This window comes from Pocillopora verrucosa, chromosome 2 (assembly GCF_036669915.1).
Source record: "Pocillopora verrucosa isolate sample1 chromosome 2, ASM3666991v2, whole genome shotgun sequence".
NCBI lineage: Eukaryota > Metazoa > Cnidaria > Anthozoa > Scleractinia > Pocilloporidae > Pocillopora > Pocillopora verrucosa.
In genome coordinates, this window is record NC_089313.1 from 4,621,868 (window position 1) to 4,643,844 (window position 21,977).

Here is a 21,977-nt window from a genome sequence, read left to right on the forward strand (position 1 = left end):
ATTTATGCTAACCTACTTTGTATATTTGGTTGAGGTACTTAGAATATTGGCTCCTTTTTTTTTTTCTCCCAGTGGATTATCATTCCCCTTGTCAGTAGTGCAGTGACTCAGTTTAAAAAGTGCAAATCACCCAGGATGAAGAGATACCTGAGTAAGTTCTCTCTTTTTTCACTTTAACCCTTTAAACCCTAAGAGTGACCAGCATCAAATTTCTCCCTAAAATATCAGCCCTGAATCACATGTTAAGGTCATGAGAATAAAGGAAATGATCACCAACCAAAGAGGCTTTTGATTGGTGAACAAAATCTCCTTGTCAGCACCTTAGGAAATGTATAAAGAACAGTATGGAGAATATATAGACTGATTTTAGAGTGTAAAGGGTTAAGAACTTAGCAAGATGCAACTAAAAGCTTTTGTTTCTTCATGACAATGTACATGTAGTGCTTTTAAAAGTTAACAAAGTCAAGACAGACGAATTTGCACTCGTGCTACACGAGAATGCACTCGTTTTTAGCCAATCAGAAGCGCGTAATTTTTGCATGTACATTATTAACGTTCTAATATCATGAGAAAAGAGAGACCGCTGAGCAGTACCTGTACGACAAAAGAGAACTTTAAGTTTATCATTATGTCTTGTGGTGTGGTTGTGAACATGAGAACGTTTCGTGATGATAATAACCTGACAGAAACTATTTCCTGTTAATTCTGCAGTGGTTCAGATGGGTGAGGAGTATTACCACGCCAGGGATTACAGTAAAGCTTTATTGTGAGTAAAGCAGTAGAGAAAGTTTCAGTTTAGAATCAGTAGTGGTCAAGTATTGTACCATAGGCAGACCAGGCAGACCAGGCCGTTTGAAGCGTTTTTTTTTAAGAAATTACTTTCGGCCGGAGGCCGTTATGAGAAAGTTATTTCGTAAAAAGGCGCCAACATACCACAAAATGAATTGATTAACATTTCATTTAACTTTACGGAGAAAGTCAGACCGAGATGTAATTTAGGTATGCATTTTTCAGGGCTTTATTCATAACCCTCGTAGATTTTTTTCGTCTCATGTCAACAATTAGTTAAGTAATAACAAACACAGTGTGGTCTGCTTGTGATTGTACGGACGTTTTCGCCGCTCCTTTGATTGATGTTTAAAATCTAGCTTTTCATTGTGTTTTTCACGTTACCATGTTCCTACCAATAGCTTAGCTTCATTTTTCTTTATATAATTTATCGCTCTAATGAAGGGCTAACGCTCGTAACGTCAGCGTTAGAAACACTATTAACGGTGGCCAATTTTCTTTATCACCTCAACTAACTTTACCGACCTCCGCCAAAGCAGAAGTGTCTTCATAAACTTACTCCATTTATTGTTGTCATTCTTTGTTGTTCTTTAAGGTTGTTGGGAAAAGTCACGTGGGATTACCGCAGAGAAAAATGGTGGTCACTTCTCACGTCAGTTTTAATCACATCACTGAGGTACTGTTGTTTTGTAGTAAGTGAGACAAGATTTGTTCTCTCCAGCTCTTGTTTCTGAGAACTCAACATGTAAGCATTTTCAGTTGAAATAATCTGAATTTACTTTAGTTTTGCATTACCTTGCTCTTAAATTGGTCTTGAAAACACGCGCTACCCTCTCAACCAATCAGAAGTAAAATTGAAGCCAATGGCGCCTTGGTTACGCGCGTTTTCCCGCACTTCAGGCAGGTTACTTGTTTTTTCTCTAAGTTACCCCTTGTGGTATTTACCATCACTGTGATTGGTTGTTGGGTTTACCTTGGTTGTGGTTGGCAACACGTTATTGAAAAGCCCTTAAGCGTGAGAATCAGGGATAGTATGTCGATGTTGGTGGAAGTTTGGCTCATTTACAATGCGGACACAACCAACTCGGACAGACAGAATAATTCCACGTCTGTTCAGTTGGACTGCTACAATGCCAAAAATCAAAGTTGGTCTTCTTTTTCCATGTCAAATTATTGTCAAGGGGTTGTTTATGAATAGCAACTTTGGGGGTAGAACATTCAAAACAGCTTTTCTCAACTTCAAATTTTAGATTTATTTATTTTTACATCCATAGTCTACTTAACTCTTATTACAGGTGTGCATACTTGGTTTGCAATGTGGAGGAATATATCACCCTTTCGCTTGAATTGACAGGAAGATGTATCCTTGAAAATATTGCCTATCATCTGAATAACTGAATGTAGCATTTTTTCGTGATGAAAAGATTCTCTTAGTTAGAGTTATTTTCAATGCAAAGTGATGTGGGATTGCATTGGTTTAACTTAGCTTCGTAATGTGATTGGTCAAGAAAACTCGGGCCACTTTCTCCACCAATCAGATGCAAAACTAAAACCAACCACGACTTGGTCACCCGCTTTTTCCCGCGCTTCAGGCAGGGTGCCTGTTTATGCTTTGAGTTTTTATTGATTCTTCATGCTAGTCACTCTTAGGGGTTAAAGGGTTAAAGTGATTTCCAAGTCAGGTGGAAAGGCTGAAAAGCGCCTTCAAAACGCAAGGTACTCTACGGTAACCAACTAGTAAGGTTGCAAAATTTGGGAATTTTAGAATAATATCAATTGACTATTGTAGTCGTATTAAGCTGAACAGATTTTCTCTAAGTCAAATCCATCGCGTTGTAAAAGTGAAACATCATACCCAATATGTGATATTGTATTGGTGATAGAGTCCTTGATTCAAGAAAACATCAGATGTTGAAAATTCACCAGAGGAGAAAACAAGATGTCAGACTAATCTTATTCACGTCATGTCGGTAAGGACTTACTGCCAATGGTCGTTTAAAGAGGATTTCTGGAAGAACATTTATTGTAGAATGAGTTTACGCTGAGTTTCTCTGTTTTTGTCATCTACGACCCTGACACTGGTGATTTAAACATAGAAAGCACGCGCGCGGCTGAACGCGAGTTAAACGCGCAGGAAAGAGAGTTTCTTTCCCCGCATGGCTGGTCTTTCGCGCGTAGATAACTCGCGTTTTCGCCGAGCGCTTCTTACAGGACAAGCATGTTACGAAAAACAACTGAATTCTTATCGCTGTATTTTTTTCATTGGAATTACAAACAGAATGAATGTCCTGAGCCCGAGCCAGGCTGTGACTTTGAAGCAGTGGAAGAAGCTAAGGAGCTATGGAAAACACTTAAAGTGACACCACAGGCACCCCAAGTATTTGCCATACAGATGGAACAAATAGCACCATTTGGTGAGAAAATGTCAACTCTATTGTGTATTTTTCCTCTTTGCGCTGATATCATTTCACAATTTACGGAGGCAGAAACTGAATTTGGCTGTAGAAACTGCTAAATTCAATTTCCAAATACAGCAAACAAAATCTTGCAGGGTAGGAAAAAACTCTTCTTTAATACCCTTGAAACCAAGGCTTGATAAGGTGACGGGTAAAATCTTTAAGCTCAAAATATTAATGAGTGAATGAATTTATTTTATTTGTCTTATGCAAAGGAGTGTGTGATATTTTAATACTTCCTGTTGTTTTCAATTTTGTTCTTTCTCCAGTGGAATGTAAGCCAGTCTTTGATTCAGTTTCAACAACAGCAGATTCTACCATCCTTCTTCAAATTTACTTAAGGTTTGTAATGTCTTCTTAGAGTCGCTTAATCCATAACAGCTTTCACCCTTAACTCTCAAGCTCTTATTAATTCTCCAAACCAATGATAGATTTTTCTTTTGATGGTGAGTCACGAGAATTTCGTTTTATACGTGACAAACAGATTCCATGATGCCGTGTATCTGTTCACTAAAAGATCACAGACGACCTCAAAATGTTGGAAAGAACCAAAGAGTGATGCATTCTGATGTCATCTGTGATTTATTATTAAACAGACGCACCGTAACATGTCGTCGCTTTCTTGAATATCCCTTGATGGATCATTTTCAGCTCTTGATTCTCGTAAACTTTCTGTTTTACATATTATTAAAGTATGGAGAATTTAAGTTCTGATTACTTGTGGGAAGAATATGGTTAAGAGGAAGCTTTTAAGAGACCACAACCTTGGTTCAAAACTGTCAGCACTGAAGTTATTTAGCTCTGTTATGCATGGTGACGATTCGGTGATTCTTCGAGAGCACTTTTTGATTGAGTGTTGTAAAGCAACCTAAAATAACCACAACGGTCACTCAGGACAAAAGAAAATATCACGAGAAGTTTATGAAAACTCAGCGTACAAACAAACTGCCATTAAGCGCGGGAAAAGGCGGGAGATTTGTCGAGAGAGTGGCTCGACTTTTTAAGACCGATCTTTGACCGTAACGAAGAAAAACTGATGTAGTCTCAGATTACCATTGACAATCAATTAAAAGTTGTTCTAAGTAAAGGTCTAAACACTCGTTATTGTTGTGTGTTATTATATTTCAGGGTTTCTTGCCCGTTTCCCCTCCGATTCTCGAAGATTGCCGTTTTCTTTAACAATCAGGTAAGTTAAAATATTCCTATATACGTAAGGCTAGTGTTACTTTGTTTCGCCAAAATATGAAAGCACAGTTTAGTCTCGCGCTTACAATAGCAAGGTAACTACCACAGCTAACCGGAACGAAGGTCGACCATAAAATGCACCAAGGAGAACTGAAACCAAACAACTGTGTACAACAGTAAGTGTAGGAAAACGCGGATAATAAAGGCATGATTGGTTTGGTTTTGCATGTGGCGTTGAGCTGGTGTCTTATTGTCTATGATCTTGAAGGCGTCAAAAGTGAAATGTAATCATTTGTGGTCACTTTGGATGTGGATCGCAATGTTTCGACTTCATACTGCCGGTCTTCTTCGGGCGATGAGGTCGATCGAGTACACGTCACTAATATGCTCTTGTGCTCAGCTGTGATTGGAATTTCACGGCTGTGATTGAATGCTTGGAACAGGCTAATTTCGTGTCTACTTGCCTGTAATCATGCCATGACACTCTGGATGCTAATTTGGTTGCATTTTCTACTGGCCTGACTCAATTTTCTTTTATCTTTTATCTTAGTTTTATAACCAACAGTGTGTTGTGGAGACTGGGTCCGCTCAAGGGGAGTGTGGACTGTATCTTCTTCCAGCAAAGACCAAAGTCATACCATTTCAACTAGTGCCCCGGCCTGAGAATGTTGGAAAACTACTTCAGGTAAAAAAATACTGAAATACTTCGCCATACGAGTCTTTGCACTTATCAATAATTTATTCGTATGAAATGATAATTGTCGCAGTCAGCTGACGAGACTAGCAGCCTAAAGAGGAAAAGCTAATGGTCTTTTACTAGAAACTATCTTTAGAGTATTGCTGCCAGTCCAAAGTAAGATTGCCCCCCTCCCCCCGCTTCCCGCACTTTGTCATTCCTAGGTGTAGAGTAAAGAATTTTTGCCCAAGAACATTACTCAGTGATCCCAACCCAGGGCTCAAAGCCAGATCTCTCGGTAGTGTCACCGGCACAGTTTGACAGAAAACTTTTTTCCGGAGGAGACTGCTTTAAAAGAGACTTCAGATTTAAGCTTTCTTCGTTGTGGTTCCTAGGTCACCTCCGTTGCTCTGGAGTTGGGGTCCCATGTCTCGGTATGCTGTACTGGTGTAGAGTGGCTGGGGAGGGGAGACTGGTAACCAAAGCCTCCCCTTTGTGTCATACGGCTTAATCCACTAGCAAGGAGGATCAGTTTGACTGGGATGAGTTGAAGGTCATCTCGAAAAATTAAGTAAGTCATGCTTGTTTTCCATTGAATCTTTAGCTACGGAGTGGAGTAAATATGAACAATTATTAACAGACATAGAGGTGAATTGTTGTTTCAGTTTGTACCACACAAACGGAATAACTAGTGGTCCAAAACATTTTTAACGTATCTACCTCCCAGTTAGCCAATCAGTGCGCACAAAGAACGGTATCCACTTGAATGGTAATTGCTTACAGGCTTGAATCACATGGCACTGAGAGTTCTTCGGAAAGTAATTAGTCAAATGAATAATCACGACCTCAGTAAGGTGGAATTTATTGTTGATATCAGTTCCCTTCGCGAACTCTTTACGCCAGAATTGAACCGCGCAAGCCTAAAGTTAATATCACACTGAAGCATGAACCACCCGCCCTCGTAAACGAGCTTTATGAACTTCAGCTGGTCGTTGAGAGCTTGGAAGATACACCGCTGAGAGACCTCAGGTATGCCTTTTCAGTGTGTTTTTATCTTAGTGTTAAAAAAGAACGTGAACCAGTTCTCTCCTCTCCTACCGTCCATTTTTTATCTGAAAGTAATGCAACATGTCTTTGCCTTTCTCACATTTTCGTGCTTTTGTCGGTTTTCGTGAACCTAACTCCTCTTTCAAGCGTTACAACAACAATATGTACCTTTTTTTAGAGCATGGCTTAGGCCTGTTCCAAACGTCGTGCTACTGCCGTGCCGAACTCAAATGAAATAGTAATTTCGATTTAAGCACGGCAGTAGCACGCCGTTTGAAACCATTAAGCGCGGCACGGCTGAATTAGGTTCGGCACGACTACTTAGCGCGGCAGGCCTTGCCGTGCCGCACGGCAGTAGCGCGACTTGGTTTCAAACGTTGTGCTACTGTCGCGCCGAACTCAATTCATAAATTAATTTAACGGATTTTGCATTATTTGCATATATTACGCATGTGCACTAATAAAAAAAGACAAATCTACCCGTTTTGCCCGAAAGCTTGAGAGAAGAGGAATCCGACGGTGACAATAAATTGCTTAGGGTTAGGGTTAGGGTTAGGGTTTGGAAACGCCGGCACGATCGTAATAAAGTAACTTGCTGGCTCTCGTCAAGGGAAACCAGAAGAAGAATAAATGAAAAAACTTTCAAAAGTAATCCTCTCCTTGCAATAACAGTATTCAATATGGACTGTTGCATTCGCCTGCGTTGCCTTCTGGCATTTAAAATTGTCTTAAACAAAACAAACTTCTCGCGCTCTTCGTTAAGGTTTCCCTCCGCCATTTTGGATGGGGCGATACCGCTGGATGGATGGTTTGTTTTGTCTTTTGAATTTGGCGCGACTGCATTAGGTTCGACGTTTGAAACCGCTGCCGTGCTATCGTCGTGCCACTGCCGAGCCAAATTCATTTGAGTTCGGCACGGCAGTAGCACGACGTTTGGAACAGGCCTTAGATTTCAGGATGAGCAGGAATCTCCCGAAAGAGGTGAGTTTTTAAAAACAACAACGTCTTCCCGAATATTATATTCTGATATGTCAGTGAAGATATTCAATCTGGGAGAGCCTGGGTATTTTCCTTCGTTGGAAGATTAGAGCGTTAAAGCGCTTTTTGCTTGAGCGTCGTAAACCAAAACCACAGGAATCACAACAGCCAATCAGAAGAAAGGAAAATAACTTTAAGAGCCAATTAGAGTTCAAGGTAAAACCGAAGTTTTACACCTGATTGGTCGAGAGAGTGGCGCTAGTTTTCTGGACCAATCACACAGCGAAGTTAGGCAAAAATTTAATTTTTGTTGATATGTTTTCGTTCAAAATGTCAAGTTTCTGTTAATTGTATTCCCAGGCGCTTTGATTTACTCAGAAGTACCCGCAGCAGATCAGGCTGAGAGAGATGCAACGAACTTTTTGGAATTTACTGTCGATGGAATGACTGATAAGGTATGAGAGGTTGTATAAAGGATGATACTTGGCCGTGCATGGCTACGAATTTTATCTTCGACCCTTGCGTCTCTACCTTTAACCAAGAAGCTATGCATTTCAGAGTGAAATTTGATTTGCGACACGTGAGTTGCTTTAGATTTGTGTACAGAAAACTTTGATGGTGGTGGTCAATTTATTGTTTTGTTCACATTGAGAACCTCATGACACAAGCTGAATTTTTATCCTTTTAGACGTTTTTGGTGTGTAGTATGGCTGTGTTTTTTACGATGTTGCCGTATTTTGACAACCGATTCAAATTTAAAACCAACGAATGAAAATACGCAGTGATACTATACACCAAAACTTCTAATAAGTTATTCGTTATCCAACTGAGTTATTTATACGAAAATGTCGTCCCTTCTTTTCTCCAATAAACCAACTCACGCAAAGCATAGCTAACCTGTCAAAAAGGTTTTTTTTTTTTAATCTTTCTTATTCTATCTACAAAACATGAAGCTAACGACATTGCTGATCCTAGCAGTATACTGGACGTGTGTCATATATGAGCTTCATAAAGGGCATTGCTTACCATGGAGTCTCTGTGGCTCAGTGGTAAAGCATCGGAGCGCGGAATCCGAAGGTTTGAGGTTCGATTCCTCATGGGGAATTTTTTCTTTGTCCTACAATTGTGACTAGACGAAAAACACCTTTCTCTTTTTCTTTACCGATCTTAAAACTAACCATCTTTTTACTCTATTTACAAGGTTTTTTTTTTCAGTACAAAGTAACCAACTGTCAAAGTAACCAACTGTCGAAGTAACCGTACAATATCGAGGGTAATTTGTACTCGTTGCGCGCGTTATTTCTTTTTGATATTCCATGTAGTGCTGTTGGATTAAAAAAACTGCCTTTACTTCGTTTGTCTGGTGTGCAGGAAAATAAGGCTTTAACACCAATGAACCATCGTAGTTCACGTCTTGCATATTATCAATTTGTCCCTTTCGTCTTTTCTTTCTAGATCGAGAGGTCGTACTTCGTCAAATGCTCTCAAGTAGGATCGCGGACTGTAACAGCAAAGGTATAATACTTAAGTAAGCTATAATTGCACCTTTAATCACAATTCTTTGGGCGTCTATTTAGAGACCTCAAGTCAAATTGTCGTGCAATAGGTAGCCTGCAGAAGAGGCGTTTTTAAGGCGAACGAGGATTAGAGAAAGGGGAGGAGTGCCTTATTTTTCCCCGCCTTTCCCTCGTACGTCACTTCCGCTTGCCTCCGTTCGCCCTATTGTGCATGTTCTGCGGGTTATGCGCTTCCGTTCAGTACGTAGTTAATAGATCTCTATACAATACCTTTAGATACGTAATATTTTTGTATGTTCTTACTCTCTTAGGATCGAGTTTCAAGTTAAGATATCTTGCATTCTTTGAAAAGATTCCTATCAATGCTTAATCCTAGTCATTTGCTTATTTTTTAATTTATTTTTTTTTAATGCAGATTATCTATACTGTAGATGTCCAAGTAGAACCAAATTCTTCGCCAGTCACCTGTACCTGTGCTAAGGTGAGATCACTCTTTTGTGTCTTAAAAGTAAAAGTAAAACTACCTTTCAGTATTTCCACATTTAATTTTAATTCTCGTTCGCTTTGTAATGTAGTTGCACTTGTGAATGTGAGTTGCACTTGTAACATGGAGCGCTTTTCGGTTGACTGTCATAAAACCAAAACCAAAGCAATCACAACGGCCAATCAGAAGAAAGGAAAATAACTGAAAGAGCCAATGAGAACTCAAAAGAAAAACAACAATACCCAAAGGGCGGGAAAACGTGGCTTTCGTATTGCATCTGATTGGTTTAGAAAGTGGCGCGAGTTTCTGGATCAATGATAGAGCGCAAGTAATCTCAGATTTCTTTCGACACGCAATTAAAAAATCCTCTACCTGGTGAATACAAAATCACGACGACTTTTTGCTTTTTTCTTTCTCTACTGTCCTGATTTATACCCGCCCTAGGAGGAAAGTGTTGTTATCAAGACTGTTATGCCATTTGAAATCTCTTTGTCTCTGACAGGTAAGGGAAAATAGACAATATTTTTTACAATGCAATTTTACGTCTCTTGGAATCGATCAAACTTGCGTTTTTGGCTATGTTAGCAAACTTGCTCTCGCTCTTGCCTCAAATTATTTTTATTACATTGAAAGTTATGGCATAAATTAATGCATCTATAAATCCGTCAAAAATTTTTGATCGCTGCATAACTCTACGAATATAAACCTGGTCTGGTGCATCAAGAAACACTTTCTGACTAACACGCATCTGAATGAGGGTGCTGTGGTTTGAATTGATGATTAGCGCTAAGTTGTATTTTACCACGCGATGAAAATTCAATTGCAAGGTTCCTATACAAAGTAACGCAGTGTCTAGGCTAGTAAATGGGGACCTCAGGCAGTCAGGAAGGCAACGCCGCAGTAAACGATGGTTTAAAAATGAATTTATAATTTCGCGAATGGCTAAATGCGTTTACTGCTTCTTGTAGCGCCACACGTCAACCGCAGCTTAACGTATGGCAGCAGCGTTGAGTTCCAAACGGGCGCTTAGATAGTTTGCCATCGGGTTTTCCGTACACAGACCACACAAATTTGGTTGATTTCAAGTTGTTGTTTTGCAAAAAACGGGTAAGAAATGTACAAAGTTTTGAAATGCACGTGCCGATCAATTGTTCTGAAAATTAGATATTTTGTTTTGTTATGCCCTCGTTGTCGTCGTCGTGGTTTGCTTTTGTTTTGTTTTGTTTGTTTGTTTTTTTATGAGGGGGGTGGGGGGGGGTGTAAACCAAAGCAATGTAATGAGTTCAAATCATTGATTTGCGTTTATTCTCAGTTGGAGAGACTGGATCAGCTGTTCGAAGAAGAACCATTCCTCTTATTAGCTGGCATCAAATGCACCTCACCTTGGCCTGTTACCATGGTCACCACTGCATTGAATATGGTGAGTTTACAAACAATTTATGTTCGTAAAAACTTGATTTGTCTTCCTTTAGAAAATATAGTCGTGAATATAAGTTAATGGAGCAGGAGAGCAAGTGCTGCAAGATATTGGGTGGGGTGGGGTGGGTCGGAGCGAAATCTCCGATTAAGTGGAAGAGTGAATCTCTGGGTTCACTTAGTATCCCCTCCCCCGAGTCAAGCTGGGAATATATATATACTACAGCTTTCGTGCGTGTGCCGGAACCGCGCGAAAGTAATATGTCATGAATTATTTTTCAACCTTTGGATAAGATGACATGTCTCGAATTGATCTTCTCAAACTTACTGCAATTTAACTCTTTGAAGAAAAAGTAGCCTGAGAAATTTAGGTTTTATCGAGGATTGACAAGGAACCTATATCTTCTTGAGAATAGTCGGTTCCTACTTTCAACTGTGCTTCGAATTAGAAGCAGAAATTTTGGAGAACTGTTTGTTTGTTTGTTTGTTTGATATCAGTCTCCAGAAGTGAATAGGAAGTAAGGAATACATGTCTGTGTATTACGAGAATAACCGATCGGAGTTAGTTCCTACTTTCAACTGTGCTTCGAATTAGAAGCAGAAATTCTGGAGAACTGTTTGTTTGTTTGTTTGTTTGATTTCAGTCTCCAGAAGTGAATATTGTGGGCGAAGAGATGGGATCGCAGCTGCAAAGAAGTAAGGAATACATGTCTGTGTATTACGAGAATAGCCGATCGGAATTAGTTAAAGATGCGTCTACTTGCATTGCTGTCCCCCAAAAAACTGTGAGATTCTCGTCGTTAGAGTGGATTAGGCTTCTTTATAACTAATCGCCGAACATTTGGGGAAATTAGAAAAGGTTGAGCGTTTTTTTGGATCAATTGAAGGAGGGGGGAATCAGCAGGGGAAGACAAGGGAATTTTCCTGAGGAGCTTCAAGGCTTTCAAGGCCCCCTCCTCATACTAGACAAGGTTGAGCGATTTTGTAGATCAATGGAGAGAGGGGGTGGGGGGGGGGGGGAATCTGCATGGGAATACGAGGAGAATTTTGTTAAGGTGTTTTCAAGGCCCCTCCTAATTAAAAACATACAAGACAAGGTTGAGCGATTTTGTAGACCAATGGAGAGAGGGGGGGGGGGTCTTCATGGGAATACGAGGAGAATTTTGTTGAGGCGTTTTCAAGGCCCCTCTTGATTAAAGACATATTAGACAAGGTTGAGCGATTTTGTTGACCAATGGAGAGAGGGGGGGGGAATCTGCATGGGAATACGAGGAGAATTTTGTTGAGGGGTTTTCAAGGCTCCTCTTCGTTAAAAACATACCAGGAAAGGTTGAGCGATTTTTTAGACCAATGTAGGAAGAGTGTAAGAATTTGCATGGGAATACGAGGTGTATTTTGTTGAGGAGTTTTCAAGGCCCCTTTTCATATGAACATACAGCTTTGCGTTATGTGTCCTTATATGCAAATTGCGGGTGCAAGATTTCTTGTGAAGAACTGACAATTATTCCCGACTTGCTTGCTGTTTTCTTTTTCTCCTTCTAACGTCATGTATGGTGGTCCCAGTCTCTTTGCAACAGGGTGAAAGTGCGTCGGAATGCTACTGCTTAGCTGTTAAAGAGGGTGTCAGTAAACTGAAGGTCGTGAACATTGGAAGTCTTACCCTCCAGTGGAGACGGTAAGTTCGTGGTTAACTCGAGGGGGTCTAAGATAAGTGCGATAGTTGAAGCAATTTTCAATTGAGTACCGATTGTAATACCGAACTGCATTCAAAATTTGGTCTTGCCTTCCTTTGCTTTGTGATTGGAGTAGGAAAGTTGCACAACTCTCTCTCTCTGTCAACCAATCATGAAATGCAAAGTTTAAACCAGTGGCGACTTGGCCATCCGCGTTTTCCCGCGCTTCAGGCAGTTTGCTTGATTTTTCTTCGTGCTCTCATTGGTTCTGATGAACTAATTTTATTACTTTGGTTTTGTGGTTTTTGCCAACACTCAGTGGACCCACTGATGCCTTTTCAACTGAACCTTATTTAGGGGAATATATAGAAGTCCTTTCGTTTCTTGATTTAATCATTTTACATTGTTTTAATTCTTTAGAACTTCTGCGGCTGATAAGTTTCCAGTTGTGGTCACAGAGCTCACTTTCCCTTCTGTAACAGTAGAGAGTGTTCCTTTTGCGATACAGGCAGGTGCGTTTCCAGCAAGGTTAATCATACGGCAATATGCCAAGCGTCAAAATCAAACTATACTGGAAAAGGTTTATTCGTGCTTCTCCACCTTTGTGCAGGCAAAGTCGTCCAGATGTGAGTTTATGTTTCAACTACAAGTTCAGTAGTGTTCTTAGCTGCGAGGATCTCTTAAATTCGTTTCTTCACCGCAGTGCAAATGTATGAATTTCATATATCTAAAATCATTATTCATCACTTGGATGGTTAATTTGGACCCAACATATTGACCAGCTCCCAGTTGGCTTGTTAACTCAGTTGGTAGAGCGCTGCACTGGTATTGCAGAGGTCATGGGTTCAAATCCCGTACGGGCTTGAAATTTTTTTCAGGTCCTATTTTCAACTACTATTTCAGTAGTGTTGTTAGCTGCGAGGATCTCTTAAATTCGTCCAAATGTGTTACAACTATCAGTCTTACAGTCAATTTGGTGAAATTCCGGGCCAATTGGCATAAACACGATAAAGTCGATAAGGTTGTGCGAAAGCACTCTTACTGCGCGTTTTACAGGGTTTCAAATTGTTCAAGAGATGAGAAACCTCACACGCACTAGGAAAAGCCACTCATAAGAAAACGTGGTTAAACTCAGTGTTAATAAATGTATAGAGGGGGTACGTTTTTAAACATAATTTGGTGCTACGTCAGTGGGGGTATTGAACAATAGTCATGTTTTATTAACAAAGTTAATAAAAGAAATTGGTCCCTGTAAAGAGTTTCTCAAGCGGACCTCTTGAGCGTCAGCCCTACGTCGATACTTCAGCTGTAGAAATCCTTTACCGTGGCCAATTTACATTATCACTTCAGTTGATAAAACCAAATTATCTTTGAATATATGTATTTGTTAATGAATAGAAAAGGAAAGACGGTAAATTTAAAGCTCCGTAATAAAGTAAAGAAAGATTTTTTTCTTCGTCATACAAGCGTGGGACAAGGAAAAAGTAAAGCTTGCCATTCGAGAGCGGAAGTCGAAATTCTGGGGCTCTAATCCTCATGGAAGCACGACCTCGTTACAAGACCAAAGAAAAAAATTTATATATTGTACCAGGTAATTTAGTGTTAACAACTAGGTTGAAAACGTAAATTAGCCATCGTAAAGGGTAAAAGCTAGCTTTTTTACCCTTTACGTTGGCTAATTTACGTTTTCAACCCAGTTGTTAACACTAAATTACCTGCTATACTCTCCCACCGACGCAGCACCACAGTTTCTTTAGAAACTTACCCCTTTATTCATTTGTTATTTATTGTACCGTTTTTTTCAGATTTGCCTGCATACGGCTGTGTACAGAGCCCACTTTTCGTAAGCTATCTCGTCCGCAATAGAACGCTTCAAGGTCAGGAAGTCGAAGTCACAGTGGAGCCAAGTGACGCCTTTATGTATTCAGGTCATAAACAGGTTAGTTCAGCTTACTTGCTACACGTAAAACTTGTCTCATGCGAGGGGGTTTGGTGAAATAATATAATTGAAGAAATATATCATTGGCTACTGCGCTGTGATTGGCTACTCAAACTCCCAATATCCTTTGCTATTTATCTACGAGAAACGCGGGCGGAATTCGCCAGAAGCCAACGCAACTTTGGTGAATAGTTGTTAACTATGAATTTCATCTCCAGATTCAATTTCGTCTGCGGCCAACTGGCGATCACAGGCTCAAGTTCAGTTTGTACCCTCTTTACGGGGGCTTTTTGACTCTTCCCAAGCTGCATTTCAAACTGCCTCGCTTTCACGTTAGCTGAGATGAACATGCGCAGAAATTATTCCGACCAATGTTTTTATAAAGGTAAGAAACTTTTTTTATGTCCAAAACGTGAAAAAATGCAAATATTTTGCAACGCGTTGGCAGAACATCGGATAACGGTCAAGTTGGTTTGTTATATTTGTTAACACATTTATCGTTCTAATTCGGTTTACTAAACTAATTATAAATTATTCAAGTTTTTGATTACCGTAACGTTAATGATTCTAATCGCCACACTGGCTTCTCGCTGAAAGGCTGTATCCTTTAACCCTTTCACTCCCAAGATATTTTTATTAACTCTCCTTACTGTCTGTCTTACGATTCTTAAGATGTTAGTTCGGAGAATTTGTCATTGGATCAACTGATAATCCCCTAGTTGATTTTTTTTATTCTCATAACTTGTCTGCTTTATATTGTTTTGATATTGTAAGGAGAAATTCTGTCTTTAGTCACTTATGAGGACTTCCTGACTTGAAAGTGGATGTGAATTCTCTTGCGAGGGGGAATTCCCGGTGGCCGTATTTGCAACACCTCTATGGCCCTGAAACGAAAGACAAAACAAAAAAAACAACAACAACAACAAAATAAACAGCTGCATTAACCTTGTTGGAAGGGATGGCTGTGTAATGTGTTATTACACAGCGTGGACCGACTGTCTGAACAAATCACACATACCAAAAATGTATTAGTTATCAGTGTTAAAAGTTAGCACGCAGGATGTTAAAGCCAAACAACTCTGTGGTTAACAGATACACTTACGTGTTTTTGCGCGCATGTCGTACTGATATCACGTAGAATCAGTTGCACTACTTCCTTTGGGTGGATTAAGAAATTAAGAGTAGCGCTATTACATGGAACGACGATTTGCCTGACGATTTTTGCTCCGTTTGTGAATTTCTCTCTCTTGTTGAGTTGGGGTGACATTTCCCAGTTTTGTTCATATTCAACCCTTGAAATTTCGGGTGGAGCGCTTTTTGACTAAGTGTCGTAAAACTGAAACCAAAGTAATCCCAACAGCCAATCAAAAGAAAAAAATACTCTGAAGAGCCAAAGAGAAATCAAAGTGAACACAACCAAACTGTCTAAAGCGCGGGAAAACACGGGCGACTAAGTCGTGGTTGGTTTTAGTTTTGCATCTGATTGGTTGAAAGAGAGTGGCCCAAGTTTTCTGGATCAATGACAGTGGAACAAACAAACGTAATCTTGGATTGAAAATTGCCCTATGACATGACAGGACGGAAAAACGCGTGGACTGTAAGTACCTACCGTTGTCCCATACAAAGCCTTAGAAAACTTTTCTAAGGCTTTGTATGGAACAACGGGAGGTACTTACAGTGCATGCATTATCCGTCCTGTCATGTCAAGATTTCTTTCGCGTGGTCGTTGACGTGGGCCAAGCCTGAATCAATTCTCACACAGAGAAATCAAAAGCGTATGATTTAACTGTTTCTAAGTTGAACTCGTTCAAAACTTAACAACGAAACAGGCTCATGGTTTTTTTAGACACCTGGACAGTATGAGGCTACGTAGTTGCGTAGCCAATCAGATTGCAGCATTTGTGAATTTCTACTGATATGTGATTAATGATATTTCTGTGAATTTATAGCTTATACCGTCGATTCTTAAAGAAGTTATCGTTCGAGGAAGTTGTAAAAGTCAACATAGTCTTAGTCATTTAAACTTAACTGGAAATAATGTAAAAAAACAAAAACAACAAAACAAACAGGCAATTCAAAAATGTTTAAACTACGACGAATGACTAAAATTAATGGCAGCAGCCATATTTTTTATTGAAATTTAGGAAATAAAAAAAAACAATGCTATGTTGCTATGTTTACCTATTACTTAAAGGATCTATAACACAAGAAAAACCCATAAATCTTTCAAGGGGATCGGGAAAATCGAAATGTAAATGTCAGAGCTTCCAAATGTCTCTTTTCTGACGAAAGATGAGCGTTATGTAAATCTGCTTAGTTATAATGGTACTATAGTACATTTTATAAATAAGCTGCCTCTCTGCCAATCAGACACAGGTGTTAGCCATTTATATTTTTACATATTGTGCTTGGTATGATTGTATTTGCTTTGTGTCTAAAATATTAGTTGAGTTAATAATAACCGTTGTTTTCCACCTTTTGACAGAAAAGGAGACCCCGACAGGGTGAATGATGAGAACTGCTCGAAGGGAACAGAGCTAAAAGTTTTTTAATAGACTTTTTAAATTAATAGAAAAAAGAAGAGAAAGTACTCTATCCGGTATTTCATTAAAATTAAAAAAAGAGCTATCCCAAATTAGGGAAGATCTAGTTCAATTTTTTGTGCTTTCTTTTCCAATATTCTCAGAAAGATGCATTGGTTACGTACTCAATAATTTATTTGTATTTTTTTTACATAAAAATGATATTTCTGATATAATAAGCGCAGCACAATGTTCAAGCACGTAAGGCTGTTAAGGAAAGAGAAATCAGTAAAGTTAAAACGGTATTTGATTCATCAACATTCATCCCCATGCTCAGTTGAAATAGGTATGGGAAAAATGACTGATCAGCGGGCTAAGCCAAGCTGGGAAAAAAGTGTTCAAGATACGATACGACCAACGGGAATTTTTCAGGGGGGGAGGGTGGGCCGTTCACCTCTTCGTGGCTCCGCTGAAAATTGAGCTAGAATGAATCATTTTCACGCCAAACCAGAATTTAATATCGGAAATTATGTAAATACCCGTGAGACTGCTCAACTAGCCATGTCATACCCATTATTAAATGTATTTCAACTTCGCATATCATCATGAGTGTTATGAATAGTAGTTTAGGTATAAAACGAACCACTAAAATCTGGTTTGATTTTTTTTTTTGTCAAAACCTTTTGCAAGGTTTAGTTAGCAAAACCTTCAATTTTTTATGAATGATTTTGATGTAGCATCTTAAAGGATCCTTGTCAACCCAACGCCTCTAGGGAGAAATTCGTTCATATTAACTCAACGCTTAGCAGAAATCGTGCCGGTCTGTAAACACTTTTTGGCGACGCGCTCCACATTTAATAAAAAACGTTCAGAGCTAAAAAATACGACTAAAGAAGGGGATAACGGATACCTGACGAAGTTCTGAAGAAATACAGTCTGGGGTTATCTGCTCCAGTAGAGAAGGGTCACTTAATAAACAAAGAAAACAGCACAAAGAAGAAAAAGATTGCCTTTTGTCATGCAAAAACACGCGGCTTTACCGATCCGATCCTCAAGAACACACTGGTGGGAAAATGGCACCTTATTCAAAATTACACCGGAAAAAAAAAATCATTAAAATAAATCCCGGTCAGATATAATCTTTGAAGACAGAAGTTTAAAATCGCTTGCGGATGGCAGGAGTGTCATGCAGGCTCGTCAGTACCCGTCAACTTTTAACTGGTCACTTCCTCTTGTAATATGCACCTTGCGCGAAGCTTGTCGACGCTTTGGTGCAGCAAAATCTTTGCAAATTAGGCTCTCGGCACTGAAAATAAAAATGAAGGGCGTGATCGCATGAAGGTTTTTTCCGTAGATTTCTCTGGTTGGTTCACCTCAACTCGTGTTACTCATCTTTTGAGCTGATTTCTTAGAAAGGAAGATCATCAAACAATTTTCTTTTAAACTTTCATTTAGTGTTCCTCGTCAATTTCTGTTTCCAAAATACAATAAAAAAAGATCGGTTACCTTGCTTTTCTAGGAGATTAAGTGGGCCAAACTTACCCCATTTATGCCTGTACTGGCACTAATCAAGCGCATCAATTCATCGGTTCAAAGTGCTGGGGCTGGGAGGGCTTTTTGAGCAACTCTTGGAAAAACTTGATGGGCAGAAGTGTCGAGCATAGGGAACAAGTGGATATATAATTTGTGGGAAAATCTCGCAAATTGAAATGACATCGACTCAAAACGTTCCACGAGTCTTTCCTTTCAAGGTCGTAAATTTGCATCCTGGAGTAACGGGCAGGCTCTTATTTTTATCTTTTTTTTTTCTCTTCGAAGAGTTTTTTTAAATTTCCCAATTTTAAAGGGGACAAATTGTACACCAAAATCATGCAAAAGAATTTAGGTCACTCTGCTCGTTCGAGAGCTAAAGAGTATCGTTCCTCTCTACCCGGTCCATGGATTGATAACAATACCGTGTTCTCAGAATGCACGGGTACTCATTCCCCTGACTAGGTAATTTTTACACGCAGTATGAGATGCGCAGTGCAAAACTGAGAAATCACCTTAATCACAAAATTGAGACGACAAAGGTGTGGGATTTAGAATCTAGTATCGAATTCTCGTTCCATTATCCAAAGTATTTAAGTGAGAATGATGATACCGTACTATGTCAGAAAAACAAAATTTTCCTCATCGAAATCTAGATATGACGTAAAATACCTTGATTTCAGCTTTGGAGCGAAGGACTACACAGCGTGGACATGACCAGCTACGCCAGAGGAAGAGATTGCACGTAAATGAGATAAGGCCTTGCTGCTGAGTGAATTTTAACGATTAAACTGACCCGTTTAAATTTATAACGCTACTAAGTTTGCGGTTCATTTTTCAGCTTTTACATGAAACTATTTACAGAGACAACTTTAAATCAAGTTTCATTGAATACACGATGATGGGAGGTACCCAAGAGTAGGACCGGTGTGGCTGATTATACGTAAGCCGAAAAAAAAACGTTTTCTCAGGGAAAATTACAAATTTAGAGTTTACCTTTGAGCGATTATTCTGTTTTCTGCTTTTGTTTAGTTATCTTCCTTTAGACCTTTCATATGAAAATTTAATTGCAATCTCCAACCTAAAAATCAGACCGGAATTGGAACAAAAATTTGATAGGTCCTCCTCGACTATTTGATGCTCATCACATTTTAACAGAGGTGAAATAGACGACAATCATTGATTATTACTAAGAACATTATGTAATAGAGTAGTCCGATCGTCCAGGTGAGTGGAGACCTGAGAAGAGCTGTTGTCGGTAGTGGTGACTACTGATAACAGTCCTTCTCAGGATTACACTCATCCGTACGATCAGACAACACTCTACACTTAATGTATGGTCCCGAGGGAAACAGTTAGTTTTATTTTCCCGAGAGTCCTGATGAATTTGATCAGGGGCACGTGACCAAGAATCAGCCAATCACAGTGCTCGTTTTGTTGAGTTAAATTCTAGGTATATAACAATATCACATGTTACCCCCAGGTTCAAACCATTTATTGTATTAAGAACATTGTAACATGGCTTCTTGTCCTCTCTCTACCCATATCACTGGGTCTTTTGCTAAGGCGCAAGTACAACTTCAGGATCTTAACCCGACAATTGTGTATTCATTCTTTACCGATCTTTCTCTGGACTTTTTCAGCCACCTCCTCCACAGATAGACCACGCTCAAATAATAAGCTCCAGTCAATATGTTTGGGTTACCGTATTTACCCGTGTATAATACGCACTTTTTTTCTATAAAAATAACCATCAAAATCACGGTGCGTATTATACATGGTTTCTAATGTTTTTTAAGAACGTCCTAATTTGCATACATTAAAAACACAACAAAGAAAGTAATAAAAGCCTAGTAGTAATTGGTCTTTATTAGCCAGTCAATATGTTTGGGTTACCCGGTGGCTGGTTAATTCAAGTTGTGAACGAGTCGCCAGCACAGTTAAATGTATTCGGTGTAAGGCAACTTTTCGAAACGTTTGTGGCTTTATACTCTGTATTTTATCCTTATCAACACAATCACGCCATCGATAACCAGATCAAAAACGTCAAAATTTTTATTGTGAACTTTCCTCGCTGATATCCCAGGAAATTCTTGACATTACAGTCTCTTGTTTTGCAGTTGCTTTAATTTGCATTGGTAATTAACTACGTTTGTTTTTCTGTTAAAACGCCACTGTCTGGCGCAAGGAGATAAGTCAGTCTATGACACCGCGTGCTCTCAAAGAAACGTATTATAATTTTCTTTTATGAACTGCAACGTACCTTTTGAGCAGATAAGAGAAACAGATCATAGATATAGACTGGAGTTTCTGGTTCATTGGTAGTCTAAGATATAAAAATAAGTTGAGGAGTTAAGTCCAGAATAGCTAGGGTCTTAAAATGGCTCCTTAACAAGATTTGGTATGGGCTAAGAGTACTTGAGTACCCGCCCAAAAGATCAGAGTACGCCCTCTCATCAGATCTTGACGTTCATGATGTTTTCCTGTTTGCCTGATACTAGTTACTAGGAAAGTTACCTTATATTCACAATTACAGGCCTTCCCCAATACACTTCACTTGAGCCATTAGTTTAAGGTTTCTGTGTGCGACAGATCCTTTTCATGGAACTAATATTCCAGAGACTTATGGTGTGTAATATTTAAGTAGACTCATTGCCAAGAATTTCAAGAGTTGATGTTATAGTGTTCCGCAGGTAGGGAGTTGACTTCTGCATTTACAGCAGATGTGTCTTGATGAATATTCAATGCCTGAAGCGATTTTACTGAATCATGGTAATTTGAATATGTTACGTCATTCGACACACGCAAAATTAGAATTTTATGTTCCATTTTTCTATCCTCAAAAAAAATCATGTTTCCTTAACAGAAACGGTATATATCCGGCTTTAATTTCTTTTCAACTGAATTTGACTAAAACGAGGCTTAAGCTAAAAAAATAAAAGCGGATGAAACGCCAGTGATAAAAGACGAAATTTGTGAAGCAACAATATTAATATTTGAGTATGCTAATACCAAATGTTTTACATAAACAATAAACATGCCATTTCTCTCTAAATTTAGAGACTTGCGTCCATATCTCCACTATAATTTGTAAGTTAAATTCTTCACTTTTATTTTACATATTTTCGCGATCAGAATTTAGCGTCTTAACTTAAATGAAAGAAATCAGACAAAAATCGTAACATGTGTCGAGCCCGCGTTTTTTTCTTTTGATTTTAGATAGTTTACATTTTGTTATTCCGACCTACCTGCAGATAACTTGTTCCGTCATCTTTCACACCCCCTACTGCTACATCATAGTTACTGATATTATTTGGAGCTACTCCAGCAACACCGAAACCAACCCAACCTGTGGTTCTTACTTGCACCATAAACTCCAGTCTGTCTGTGAACTCATAGTAGTTGTAGGAAACATTGTAATTTCCTTTGTCATCCAGTATGATCATGTTGGAATACATGTTATACATACTGCTACTTTTTGTGGAAGCCACAAACAGCGCTAAAATACACAACTGTACAACGGCCATTTTCTTCGTCAAAGATCGGCCTCGCCTTCACTGAGGAACAGTAGCCTTGAATGACCGTGCATTTTTGTAATTGTCCGTTTTATAGCCTTTTTTCTAATTACTTTTGTAGCCAATATCTGTCGGTGGTGTATTTTGTATTTTTACTTTTGTTTTGGCTTCAAAACAAGCTAAGTGCGATAACAGAGAACAGGAAGCAGCAATTAGAGGAAAAAAAAGATATGCGAAGAGAATATTCAAG

At 39.1% G+C, this 21,977-nt stretch overlaps 1 protein-coding gene across 1 annotated transcript; it reads left to right on the forward strand.

The window, feature by feature from the left end:
• Nucleotides 1–4: 4 nt before the first annotated feature.
• LOC131776609 (trafficking protein particle complex subunit 11-like) lies at nt 5–17,115 on the forward strand. Its single transcript, XM_066162342.1, has 23 exons — nt 5–19; nt 73–151; nt 712–766; nt 1,385–1,465; nt 2,085–2,149; nt 2,698–2,759; nt 3,068–3,203; nt 3,515–3,587; nt 4,374–4,431; nt 4,981–5,115; nt 5,502–5,540; nt 5,984–6,135; nt 7,076–7,134; nt 7,492–7,586; nt 8,587–8,646; nt 9,064–9,129; nt 10,445–10,552; nt 11,193–11,244; nt 12,112–12,223; nt 12,642–12,733; nt 14,027–14,160; nt 14,379–14,545; nt 16,646–17,115. The coding sequence occupies exons 1-22, from the start codon at nt 5–7 to the stop codon at nt 14,499–14,501; spliced, it is 1,851 nt and encodes a 616-aa protein (XP_066018439.1). The 3' UTR covers nt 14,502–14,545; nt 16,646–17,115.
• Nucleotides 17,116–21,977: the final 4,862 nt, after the last annotated feature.